Source organism: Astyanax mexicanus, chromosome 7 (genome assembly GCF_023375975.1).
Source record: "Astyanax mexicanus isolate ESR-SI-001 chromosome 7, AstMex3_surface, whole genome shotgun sequence".
In the NCBI taxonomy this organism is placed as follows: Eukaryota; Metazoa; Chordata; class Actinopteri; order Characiformes; family Acestrorhamphidae; genus Astyanax; species Astyanax mexicanus.
In genome coordinates, this window is record NC_064414.1 from 26492088 (window position 1) to 26506016 (window position 13929).

The following is a 13929-nucleotide window of genomic DNA, read 5'->3' on the forward strand; positions in this document are numbered from 1 at the left end:
AACCAATCAGCTCAAGAGGGGGCTGGGGGCAGATGCTGGAATGGAAGGTGACAAAAGTGGTAAGAGGTTACAGATAAGAATGTAAAGAAAGCCCTATAGAAACTCTATGAAGCGAGTGTGTGTATTGATCCTCAATGTATTGTTATATGAAAACAAAATGAAAGCATTAATTAAGCTAAAACATAAAAAATACACAGTAAACACACAAACACATACACACACTCATGCAGTCAGTCAGATATTGTTTCCCCCTGCACTGGCTTGCCTGAAACATGTTTGCTCCACTCTTCTAAATACCGTCCATCTGTAAATAAAATCATAAACACAGTCCTGACCTTGGTGGATACTGTCGCTATGTGCAGGAAAACACGGCAGCTTTTACTTCCATACATAGAGCCCATGCTCCTAAAAAACATCCTCATTGGCCCGGGCACTGTGTCAGATAGCCTGCCTGGGGTCCTCAAGGGTCTTCTCACATACTGTGCTCTAGAAGCCCAAATTACCACTGACCAATTACCCGCCGGCTGCCTGCCAACATAAGGCCAGCCACAGTGAGGTATTTATTTATTTAGCTTTCCCCTCCCACTCGTGCCGCAGCCTTCGCCCACCTCTGGCCTGCATTATACACACAAGCTGCGCTCCCCTGCTGTTTCATATGAACCACCTCATGCACTTGTGTGCTTTGTGCCGCTCACTTTGGCAGCCGGACAGGGTTGAAGCTCTCAGTGAGAATTTTCATATTCATGCATGCTTCTGATGAGCAGTTCTAGATTCATATGGTCATATATTCAGTGTTTCACATAAAATATTTTATATGGATGATCGAATGGGAAAATATTTCAATTTATGTTTAATTTTGAGTTTGCCTATGAGTGAAATCCTCAGAAATCCTTGATGACTTGCAAATTCTGCTATCGAAACCATTGCTATCAGTTCTCCTGGGACCTGAAATGTGCCTGTATGTTTGTCCATCTTTATAGCTAATTGAAGGTCATGTCTGGTGGACAGAAGTTTTGGGACACCTGCTCATTAATTGTTTCTTAATAACATTACATCACATTAAATGACATTACATTACATTTAGCAGATGCTGTTATCCAAAGCGACTTACAAATAATGATGTACATTTAGCAATAGAAGACAGAAGTTCAAATAAAAAAAAAAAAAACATTTTTAGGCAAGGCCTTAAGGAGGCCAAAGGAAAAAAAATGGGATTGAGGAAAGGAGATTAAGGCAGGAAATGAGGTTAGAGGAGTTGATAGATTGTTAGAGGTGTTAGAAGAATATGATCTCTTTGAAGAGCTCTGTCTTCAGGAGATTCTTAAAGGTAGTGAGGGACGCTCCTACTCTGGTAGTAGTAGGTAGATTGTTCCATCTTTGGGGAACTATAGGTAGATGAACAATCTGGATTCCTTTGTGTGAATGTTTGATAAAGCAAGGCGACGCTTTACCGAAGGAGCGCAGCAGGTGAGAAGTAACGTAAGCCTTTAGGAGCAAGTTTAAGTAGGAAGGAGCCTGTTCTGTCATCACCTTGTAGGCCATTGGAAGAGCTTTATTTTTTTTTATTTTGATTATTCCATTTTTTCCCCATTTTCTCCCCAATATAAACGGCCAATTATCCAACTCACTCATTAGGACTCCCCCTATCACTAGTGATGTCCCAACACCAAGAGGGAGACTAGCATTTGCCTCCTCCTATACATGTGAAGTCAGCCATTGCCTTTTTTTATTGAACTGCTGCTGATGCAGCATTGCCCAGTAGCATCATAGCGTGCTCGAAAGAAAACGCAGCAACTCGGTTCTGATACATCAGCTCACAGACGCCTGGTGCTGCAGACATCACCTTTTGGATTGTGGTGGGGAGAGAGCCAAGTCCAATTGTGCTCTCTTAGGGCTCCGGTAGCTGATGGCAAGCTATAAAAACAGAATTCCAACCGGCTCTATTAGGCGCACTGCTGCATTCTGGACCATATAAAGTGGTTTTGAAACACAGGCCTGGAGGCCAATTAGTACAGCACCGCAGTAGTCGAAGTGTGAGATGACAACTGGAACTTTTGGTACCAGGATTTGCGTGGCCTGTTGCTTTAGAAATGGTCACATTTTTCTGATGTTATACAGCGCAAAGCAGCAGGACCGAGCAACTGTGGCAACATGGTTTGTAAAGGATAGTTGGTCATCAACCATAACTCATCAACTAGAATAGCAATGAATATATGAAGTTGTGAATGGATTGTTTGCTGGTGTTGCCAGAATTTCAGTCTTGGGTGGGTTAAACTGAAGGTGGTGTTCATCCATGCAGATGAAGGGTAATTTTAAAAGAGTTTATCCTTCTTTTTTTAATAGCTGTCTGTACTGACCTACTATATGTTGGAGCATTGCTGTGAGAATTGCATGTTTGATTGCATTCAGCACTGACAACAGTGCCAAAGTTAGGTCAGGATGTTTGATGATTACCAACCCACTTCATCCCAAACTCCTTAACGTATCCCAAAAGTATTGAATGGAGCAGCATTATTCCTGTAAAAAAAAATCCACTGCTCCACAGCTCAATGCTGGAGGGCTTTATATGCCAACATATATATTTTTTAATCAAAAAAAAGGACATAGGTAAATTTTTGATAAATTGTATGCAAACATTTACAACATTTCGATAAACGCATCGTGAATACAGTTTTAATGTCCATCTTGAAGTTTGGATGTTCTCTGTTTGCTCATTTGTATAGATAACAGGGCGTCAAAATCTACACAGTCTGTTTGAGTTTACCTAACGGCTCAGAAAACTGTGTGATGATATAGGACTACAGCAGTTTACACAGTGCTAATTGATGTTCTTAACCTTCCATTACTTCTTAGTTTAATTAGCCTTGTAGCTTCTTATGTGTTAAACTATAATTGTTTATGGTTAAGTGATTAAGTGCACATGCAAGAATCAAAGCAAAAGACAACAGTTGAAAAGAACTCCCTCTTTCTCTCTTTCTCTCTCTCTCTCTCTCTTTATCTCTCTCTACCTATATTATTCCAAATTGTATTAAATTAATCTCTTTCCTCAAAATTCTACACAAAATACCCCATTATGACCATGTGATAAAAGTTTTCTTGAGAGTTCTGAAAATTAATTAAAAATAAAAAACTAAGAAATCACATTTACGTAGCGCTGTGAATACTCTCTGGATGCAGACCTACAAAGAGCTCCTCTATGCTCTTTGGAGCACATTAGGTGTAGAAACAAGGAATGCAATGCTTCATCAGTGTATGATTAGTTAAAATTAAGAATATGTTGTAGTAATATGTTGCGTCAAAATGACTAAATAGGTCTCTAGATCTGTTATATGGGATTACTATGTCTATTATCTGATATCTTAAATTTGAAAAACTGTATTAGTGATACAGTATGTAGAAAAGCCAGTTCTCTAGGGGCGGAGGTAGGCATTGTCCCCCCAGCAAATTACCATGACTAACATATTATCTATGGTGATTTGTTGCTTTGTGTTGGTTGCTTATACTATTTTTGTTATTTAACTTTTTTTTAGCAGTTCAGTACCGTAGACAGGAAAAAGTCATTATTTAATGTATTTTCTGTATTTTTATGTTTTCCTTCAGTATAAAAATAAGGTTCATCAATAGCCCCAAAGTAACATTCAAGTGCAGAAAATCTCATGAAAGCTGATATTTTATTTTGAAAGATTAACTGCTTTCTATATATTATAATTAACTAATCATATAAGTATTCTCACTTGTTCCTCTTTTCACTATTAAACATTATTTTCTAGCCTGGGTCTAGGTATTTTTGTCAGCTTTGATTTAAAATTGCTTTAAGCTAAAACTCTCTACTCTCTACATTGGCTAAAAACAGAATTAGCCAAGTTATGTATCGCTGGTGTAATTTCAGGCCAAAAACAACTCGTTTCATAAACACACACACACACACACACACACACACACTCACTCTACTCTCACTCTCTCTTTCCTTTACTCTCTCTCTCTTCACTCCCTCTCTCTCTCTCTCTCTCTCTCTCTCTCTCTCTCTTTATCTCTCTGAGAGGACAGTGAGTGGGATTGGCTGAAGCGCAGAGCTGTCATGCGCACCTGCAAAACACCCGCGCGCTGCAACAATACCTCACTCTCTACTTCAGTTTACCTGAGCGCGCGCCCGTTTCCACTGAAACACACCGGCCGCGAGGATGTTCTGAGGAGCGGTGTGAGCTGGATGTGTTTATTCTGAGCGGTTCCAGAGTTCAGGAGGAGATGAAGACTGACAGGGACGGAGGGGAGATGAGGGGGGTGACGGTGAACAGCTTCGCTGAAGGTAGGTTTAACACTTTTCTCCAGAAACTCACTGAAAACACTCGCTGTTCGCTGGAAACGAAGCTGACTCCTGTTTGTTTGGCTAAATTACTTTTGGCTTGTTATTTTTTTTAGTTAATTGGGAGTTTTAAACTCTAATATATAAGTTAAACAGTGAGGCGGCAGAGATACTTAGTTAGCTCGGTTAGCTAACGTTAACCTAAACTAACTAGCTAACGGTAACTGTCCGTTCAACGGCTACTACAAGCTAACTGGCTAAGCTAGGTAGTTAGTTAGTTAGCGTTAGCTGTCTTAGCTAATTTGGTCCTGACTGAGAACCAAACCGTTATCTGTTGGCACACCCGTTTTGTGCTAATGCGAAGGAAATAACACAGGCCTTTCTCAGATAGTAATTTAACTTGAATAAAGGACTAGTTTGTCCTGAATGTACCTCAAAATTCCACTTTAAACACGTTAAGCAGAGTAAAAAGACATTTACAGAAAATACACTGCTGTTAAATTAGTTTTTTGGCACTAAAGATATATATACATATATATATATATATATATATATATATATACATATATATATATATATATGTATATATATATATATATACATACATATATATATATATATATATATATATATATATGTATATATATATATATATATACATATATATATATATATATATATATATATATATATATGTATATATATATATATATATATATCTTTATATATACTAAAGAACTTTTTATATTGAGTAGTATAATGCAATGCTAAGGCTAGACGATATGACCAAAATCTTTATCACAATATAATATTTAAATTATGCCCTAAGGCAGCACGATATACTGTATTTCAGCATCTCATCAGAGTGTGCACATGCGCAATAGTCATATACCACGACCTGCAATTTCATTTTATATAAACTTTCTTAAAATAAAAATGAAAATTCATACTGTTCTTATTTTCAATGACATAGCTACAAAAGTCATATTAAATATGCCAAACATGACGTTATAATATATTGTTCAATTCCAGTATAGTATTGAAATACATGTCTTAGAACATTTTAATATGAACAATCTAATATCCCAATTTTAAAAAATTATAATTGTTATTGAGACATTTAATATTGCAATATATATTAATAACAAATAATTATCCAGCCCCATATCATAGATGGTGTTTGTTGTTAAAGCTGCTGACAGAAAATAACAGTTTGTCTCTTACTATAGACTGGTAAAAATTATACATCGCCCAGTATCAAATCAAATCACAGTGTGACACCCATACAGGTAGACTGATATAGACAGTCCATCTCTAGACTATGTGCAGCATGAAATAAGTTGTTCAACTCTTCAAGATTTATTACATACTAAGGCATATTATTCAGGTCTCCACACTAACACTGTCCCCCCGTCCCAGGGACAGGAAAAAGTGCACACGAAAAGGGATTAACGCTCCTTTGGGATGCTTTCGGGACAGAGAATTTACTTACAGTAAAAAAGATTAATACGCAGTTGATGCTGGTTGAAATATGACTGGACATTTTCCAGTTGCTTAGCATATAGTCTGTTCACAGAAGTCCTGCCTTTTTAAAAATTGAGCCAATCAGCTTGCAGATAAAACCACAACAGTGGGCTGGGGTTAATGTGATGCAAGTGTAAAAGCCCCTGAACGAAAATAATTGTGGTTGGTGGATCAGTATGTCAGTCAACTGGGGAGCTTCAAAAGTGGCAAAAGGGAAACTGCACAACTTGCTGGCTAGTGGCAGAACTGAGCTTTAAAGATGAGCAAATGGACTTTAATGTGCCAGCAGGTAAAATGTTTACTCTCCTTTTGTAACACTTTAGAGCAGCTGTGAGTAAGTGTAAATGTATGTTAACTCACAATATTGTATTCAAAACCAGGACAGAAGAACAGCTATGTGTCAAAAAACTAACAAAATCAGGCAGAAAGAGAGTTTGTTGCATCATGCCCTTGCTAAACACAAACAATTATTTTCTGCAGAATTTTTTAACATATTGGGTTTACTTTACTTTTATGTTTTGTTTTATGTCTTTCCAGCTTTTAAGTATAATTCCACTGGGTAAACATAATATATATATATATATATATATATATATATATATATATATATATATATATATATATATATATATATATATATATATATTTTTTTTTTTTTTTTTTAATTACAGAAACAGAACTTATGTGCAAATTAATGATTATAGACATGTGTAACCTGTTAAGGGCTTAAAGAAATAAAGCCCTTTTTTGGTAGCTCTGTGAATCTCAGTTGTACCCATCCAGACTGAATTGGGAAAGGATGTGCATCCTTCTCACCTCACTGGTCTAACGTTATACAAAAGAGATGAGCTTAAGCTGCCCTGCCTCATGTTTTAAGAGGAATGAAAGTGAGACTGGAGGATGACTATCCTATCTTTCAATTGATCCGTCTCTCAGCTGTCAGTGTGCTGAAGCATCTAAAGCCTAATCCCCAAGTTTGAGACACATCTCTGTCTCCCACTCTCTCGCTCTCTTTCTCTCACACTGACACACACGTAGATTAAAGTAAGCATCGTACAGGCATGCTCAGTTAGGAAAGCTTCATTATGCTTACAAAGAGGTAATCATACATTTATAGCTAGGTGCTGCAGTGTACCTGTGCTAAATCTGAACACTTTTCTTGGCATTGTTCTCATTATTAGCAAGTGGAGAATTCCATGAAGATGCACACAGACACAACATGAAAATGCTGTTGGCTCCCACACACTGTCCTGGCCTTGATGGAGTTTAGAGGTTTAGAGATTTGTTGTGGCGTGCAGTTTTTAGATAAAAGGTTTAAGATGATCTCTGTATGATGTAACACAGTAAAAAGAGCTCAAATTTGGCCCGCCGACAGCAGAACATTGAACGGGCACGTGCACGGTAAGAAGTCCACTTTGATATTTGACATACTGCCAATATTGTGGATTGCCATTTACCACGGTTCTTCTGTGAGCTTCACTGAAACGTTAGCGTGGTTTTCAGGCATGTCAGACTCTCAGTTGTTAGATAACAAATGCTAGATCTCTGCTATCTGTCTGCACTCTATCTCACTCACTGTCTCTTGCACAAAAACACACACACACACACACAGATATATTACTTGGAGGTGAGCGTCCAGGGGAAGGAAGGTCCACCCTGTGTTGTTCAGTAATTCTGACTCTTGCCTCTTCCTGCAGCTGTAGTGCAACATTGTGTGTGTGTATATATGTATGTGTGTGTGTCACAGAGAGAGAGAGAGGGAGAGAGAGTGATAGAGGAAAAAGAAAGACAGAGAAAGCATGTTTTTTAATGTTTAATGACTTTTTAATAGGAAATAGAGGAAAGAAAGACTGATGCTCCAGGTCATCTGGTCATTTCTGAGTTGGGCCCAAAGTGGCATAGTCAGCAACCATTGCCCATAAATCCAAAGGGCGAATTGAAAGACAACAAACATTTCCTCTTGTGATTGTGATTGGACTATCACTGTCTAACACCGGCAGGAAGTGGACACACAAGTAACCCACACTATTGTAGATGTGCATGTGGTGGCATGTGTTTAATGTGAGAGGTAATAAACAATAATAAATAGGCGTGTCAGAAAGCTTGAGCGATGAATGTTGCTTGTTTGGATCAGATGGGCCTGCAGAGGAATGAGAACATCACTAGGGGGCAGCGCATCATCCTGAACCTCCCTCTGTGCGGGGATCCTCTTTAGCATACAGTTCTCCTCATCTTGCCTAAACATTTGTGTGTGTGTGTGTGTGTGTGTGTGTGTGTGTGTATTTAAAATGTCTGTTTTAAAAACACACACACAAATGACAATGGAGAGGTCAATGGAGAGTTGCGAGTGAGCTGCATCCTGTGCCCACACCGTAGGTTAACCCTTTATTTGTCACAAAGCAAACTAGATACCCATTTAAGGTCATTTGAAATGTGTGTGTGTGTGTGTATATATATATATATATATATATATATATATATATATATATATATATATATATATATATATATATATATTGGAATAGTTAAAGCCAGAAGTGTACAGAAGAAAATGGCTACAATACAAGCCATTTTCATAGCTGAAAGGTTAGTTTTGATTTCATGCTGCAGTTTAGTGAGCAGCTTAAAAAACTACAGCTATATCCTCTAATCATCACCCTTTCGGGCTGTGTTTCCCTATGTTTTACATTGATTGGTTTGTAGAAGGGCACGCATCTGACAGTGGCATGTTGTCAGTTTAACGAGTTGCCTTTCATAGGGCTGGGCCAAATTCTGCCTCCCTGCCAGAGACAGACTCCCCTCAAGTACATGCACATCACACAGTAAAATGGGCATAACAGATTGTTCCTGATATTAATTTGGCCATTTCTGTTTATAAGAAAAAAATAATCTACAGTTACAGTAGATAACAGAATGGCCAGCGTAATATATGTGCACATACTGCTTTGTGACATGTGCATGTAATGAAGAGCAAGATTTCAACTTCTTCTTCTATTGTTTATGTAAATTATGACATATTTTTCCGCAAAAGTTTGAGTAAACTTTATACGTGCAGCTGATACAAATACAGCAGTAACACTTAACAAGATAGGGTACTGTAGCAATTATGTAGCAACATCTTAGCAACCACCAGACATACCTTAGCAACTACCTGGAACAACATAGAGACTGTCTAGCAACCACCTATAGCACAACTATAGCAACCACCACTGCCTGGAAGTGGAAGTTTTTAACACTGTTCTTAAATGTGTTTTCTTAAAAAGTTTTCAAGTGTAATTTTGTTCTTTGTCTAGTAATATAATTGTAGTCAGTCAGGGTCAACAAACAGTGTTCCCCATGAGCACACAATACTGCTACTTTTAAATAATTTAACTGTTTTCCAAACATATTTTCTTGTTAAATTTTGACACAATGTAATCTGTAATAAACAGCATCCACTGTTTCATATTTATTTTGTCAAAATAACAACTCAAAATGTGTTGTAATGTAATGTTCACTTAAGTGGATTAAATGATAGTCCCAACAGTAATGTATATTTTGTTGTGACACATGTATATTTTTGCTGTTGCTGTATTATTTGCACCATAAGATAACAGCAACTTCACTTTATGGGACTAATTGAAATATTCCAGAAATCAATTTAGATCAACTCATACTTCAGAAAACTAGGAAGCAGGAAGCTTTATCATCTTCTCCTGAAAGTTACTATTTTGGAGATATGGGACCGTTGAAAGCTTGATCTAAGTAAGATGCTACAAGCCATCTTTAGCAGATGGACATTAGGACATAGCTCTGTCAGTCTTTGGCTTTGTTGCACTGGGGGAGTTTTTTCATAAACAGCCAGATTCCACTCCTGTTGCGTTCCAGTGAGATTGTGATGCCTCTAGACATCATTGTAGTTGACCTGTGATGGCTGAAATTGAGACTAATAGGTGCTTGTTGTGGGCGGACAGATAGACGAATTATATAACGTTACAGATCTGCTGATGCAGAATCGACTGGGCGGTGCAGTGGAGATGTCACCGTGAATGTGTGTTCAGTGTTGGAGGCTGTGTGGGGGCCCGGCTGATTTAATACCCCCTCGGCTTGATGACAGGAATGCCAGCTTGAGTGAGTTTGTTAATAAAACATTGTGGTGTAGCTGTATGGTCTGTCTTACATACAGCAGCGCAGGGCTCCAGACAAAAAAAATGTTTAAGGAGCCAGTGGCTCCTAAAATAAAAAAATTGGGCGCCAATATTTTTTTCTAGGTGCCAAACAATAATGCTCAGTCTTTATTGCAGGTGTGCTTATGGTACACCCCAACTCCACACCAATTTTTTTAGCTTAGGCTTGCTTTTGGGGCTAATTGGAAGGGATTTTTGAGTGTTCAGGATTGCCAGTTCCAGTCTTTGACGCAAACAATGAAATGAGAGAATATGTTTTCCTATCTCACTTGTAAAGAGTGCCCCTTGTTCTGTCGAGTTGTGCTACCTTGTCAAACCGTGCTACCCTAGTGTATATTTAACTCTGAAAACTCAAAAGAGGCTCAACGTTAGAGCATGTTTGCAGTAGAAGTCCCCAGTAGATGTAGTGTTAGTATATTTGGATAACATAAATCATGGTAAAGTTATGGCAATGAGAGTTCGTTCCAAACTGCTTTTGCTTTTTTTGTATTTAAATTATAATTAATTAATTATTGTATTTATTATTATTAATTTATATTTACACTTTTTGTGCAATGACAGTGAGTCCAGGTTGTTTTATGCACAAAAAAATTGATTTGCTATAAAAAAACATGAAAAAGCACGTATTGATGGGTTGCATAACTTGACAAAACACTGGTACACCGGTAGACCACCAGAAACGTGTCTGCAATAAGCGATTACGTAAAACTGCCGGGCACATCAGTCCCACAGTCAGTGATTACAGAGATATACTTAGCTTTCTGGGCTTCTGTCACGATCTGCGCTTTGACGTCGTCTGCTATAACGTTAAATACTACAAACTCGGCACAAACTGTGTTATTATCATACGTTTTCGACACATCCAGTCCATTTTTTCTTATTAACAAGACTTGGGAGGTGAAGGGTAGTTCTTCAGGTGCATGCTGGCTCCATTAAATTTCATTTTTCTGTTTTATCACATGCGCGAGCTAAGGGAGGTTTTGTCGGAGCACACTAAAAAAGCGTGCATTTTTATGCTTTCGACTCTCTCCGTGTTTTTCTTTTTTTTAAATAATGCGTTCCTGTTACAAAATCCGCGTTTCCAGCGATGTATTTGTTTACTTTCGAACAGAATTCGCAGTACATTGTCTGCTTTATGTTGTCATACCTGAGCCACGCAAACTCCTGCAGCCAAGAAGTTTTAAAATGTCTGTGGTTGTACTTTTCCTGGAAGTTCATCTTCGTCTGTATTTTCCAGTAGTCCACGGGTGCAAACAGAGCTAGGCTGGGACTGAGCAGGTCTCTTACGTTCGACAGAGATGTAGATCGTGTGAAAAATCAGATATTTTTCGCTTTGCCATTGTCTGCGCGCCAATGGATAAAAGCTCCGCTTAGCTACGCTGCTGTGGTAGTTACGTTTTGGGTGAAATCCCGTGAGCAAGGCTTTTTTTTTGAGGTAGGCAAAAACGTCCATATGATTGGGCGCCGTAGTATAGTTACACCGATAAACTCAACCAAAAAGAAAGCAAAAAATAAAATAAATAAATAAACGCAATAAAATAAACTACTTTGCCACCTGTCGCCTCAGGCGACTTAATTCATTTTATAACTCGCAAAAAAATATTTTTGGTCGCATTTGCGACCATTTTAGTCGCAGTCTGGAGCCCTGCAGCGTATGCATTTTACTCTGTAGGAAACACCTTCCCCATTAATCTGAACCTGATTCTTAACAAACACTCTCGCGGGCATGTGTGAAACGATCAGCATCGCTCGACACACAACAAACACGCACATCACGTTCGCTCATATCCGCATGCATGCTTCTAAAAAAACTCTTTTACATGCTGCCAACAGGTGTGTGTTATGGAAAGATCCTTTGATGCCAACTAAATGGAGAGAGCCGAGAAGGGTTCCACTTTTTTTATAAGGCTCATAGTGTGGGCAAAAATAAAAACCAGACCCACCATATCCACCCCTTTTCCTGCACACACAAACAAGCTTGAAATTATTAATGCTTCTGCGGCCTTTGAAGAAATTGTGGAAGAAGCACTACCGCCAGCCAATTAACTGCAAGTTAATAACGCTGCATTCAGTGATCCAATCATTCAGTGACCAAGCTTTTAAAGCTGATATAAAACAGAGCATTCCAACAGATCATTAGCCAACCAGTTATGTGTGAATATGACCATACCACAGAAGCATAGAAGAAAGCATGCACCAGCGATAGGATCTGGGAGGATCTGGGAGACCTCCACAAACCATGGAGATGCAGAACTGGCTTATTGTCCATGAATATGAACGAAGTGACCCAACAGCCATAATTGCGGAAATTCATCAAGCAGTGATTCCCTCCATGAGTCATCCTGTTAGTGTCTGCATAATTGGCAGACGGCTGCACGGTGGAGGAATATTGCGATCATTGTCCTTTAAACCGCTTCAAAGTTCAACAAAGACTATAATGATGTTGTTCCAGACTGTCATGGATTAACTCAGAATAGTAGTGGGTCATCTTCAGTGAAGAGTCCCACTTTTGTTCTGGTGAAGGCAACAAATGCCATGATAGTTGTCATAAATCACAAGTCCAGTAGGCCTGGTGTCATGGTTTCAGGGTGCAATTTTATACAAAGCCATATCAACTTTGGTTTTCATTATAAGCACTTAGGGACTTTGTTTGTACCCTTAGTGCAGTTTAACCTAGCAGATGTGAAAACAGCAATCGCTCTCGGGTGCGGATCAAAACAACCTGCTAGAAGAGGTGGTCTCAGTCTGGTCCCAAATGAACTCAGGAGCGATTCACTTGTGGTAAAAACGTGATCCAAACTCGATCCGACCCAGCTATCGAATATACTCCTTTTATTTTAGCTAAACTGCCAGTGAGGTGCAATTTAATCTGATATCATAGCTAAATAACGTTAATTACCACAGCTATTAACAAACACTGTCTCTGCTGTCCATCCTAAGTTTCACACTGAACTCTGCATGTGCAGCGTTCACTGCTCATGGCCGTACGACTCCGTTTACTATGCAGACATCTGCGCTGCATGTCGTGTGTGTTCTGTGAAAAAGCAGCTTCACACTGCCCAGATAAATGAGCTGAAACAAAGAATCTTTGCCAGACAGCTCTGATCAATCAGAAGAGACAGTGTGCTCCCATGGTTTATTAGTGCACATGTTGTTGCGGTTAGGTTTATGCCTGTGTGAAACCAAACCAAACAGAGGGAGAAAACTCATCAACTAATCCGGACCAGAGAAACTTACTTCAGGTGTGAAAACGCCCTTAGACAGCCTAACGTTAGGTTAAAAATGTCCTTCAACCAGTGGCCTTTTTGGAATGCTAATTCAACATGACTTCATCTTCATCAGTTTCAGAATCTTGCCTTGAAGACACAAATGCTATGCCATGGCCCACACATACCGTGATTGAAAATGTGTGGGATGTTGTTGAATGCACTCTCAACCCTCAATTTCAGGGTCAGGAAAATTGATGGAAGTCATGTCCATATATTGTACGATAAATCAATAACCTAATTCATCTCCGGAGTTACTTTTGAACTCAAGTGTTATAATACGGAGTTGGGAATATTGATGTGAGTATCTGGTCTGATAAGAGCATAAGTAAGGTCAGGTACTGATAATAGTTATGGATCAAAAATGTACCTCTGGAGCTGGAGCAGCAGCTCTCTAGAGTAGACGATTCCACATCTCCACAGCCTAGTGCTGCAGGGCTTTATACCTCTCTATCTACCGGATGGCGTTAATTGGGCATGGTGACTTTAGACTTGTGCATGGCCGTTCCAGAGTGACCTGTTATACTGGCAGTGCATTCTGCTGATGATTGAACTAGCTGTGTATACACAGCTACATGTCTGAAATCACATGGAATCATAAGGAATCTTCATATACGGTTGAATATACAGTGTATGTGTGGGATCTAAACTCTAGATGTGCAGCACATAC

At 38.8% G+C, this 13929-nt stretch overlaps 1 protein-coding gene across 6 annotated transcripts in view; it reads left to right on the forward strand.

Moving 5' to 3' along the window:
- The first annotated feature begins 4076 nt into the window (after positions 1-4076).
- The window catches only part of slc4a11 (solute carrier family 4 member 11), a 128662-nt gene continuing 118809 nt past the window's right edge, over positions 4077-13929 (forward strand). For 2 of the 6 annotated variants that reach the window (XM_049481509.1, XM_049481508.1), the window contains exon 1: positions 4098-4306. In XM_049481509.1, coding sequence (XP_049337466.1) covers positions 4246-4306 — 61 coding nt within the window. In that variant the 5' untranslated portion in view covers positions 4098-4245. Of the gene's footprint in view, positions 4307-13929 lie in introns of all 6 variants that reach the window. The other 4 variants (XM_049481516.1, XM_049481515.1, XM_049481513.1 and 1 more) reach the window with 4 other exon arrangements.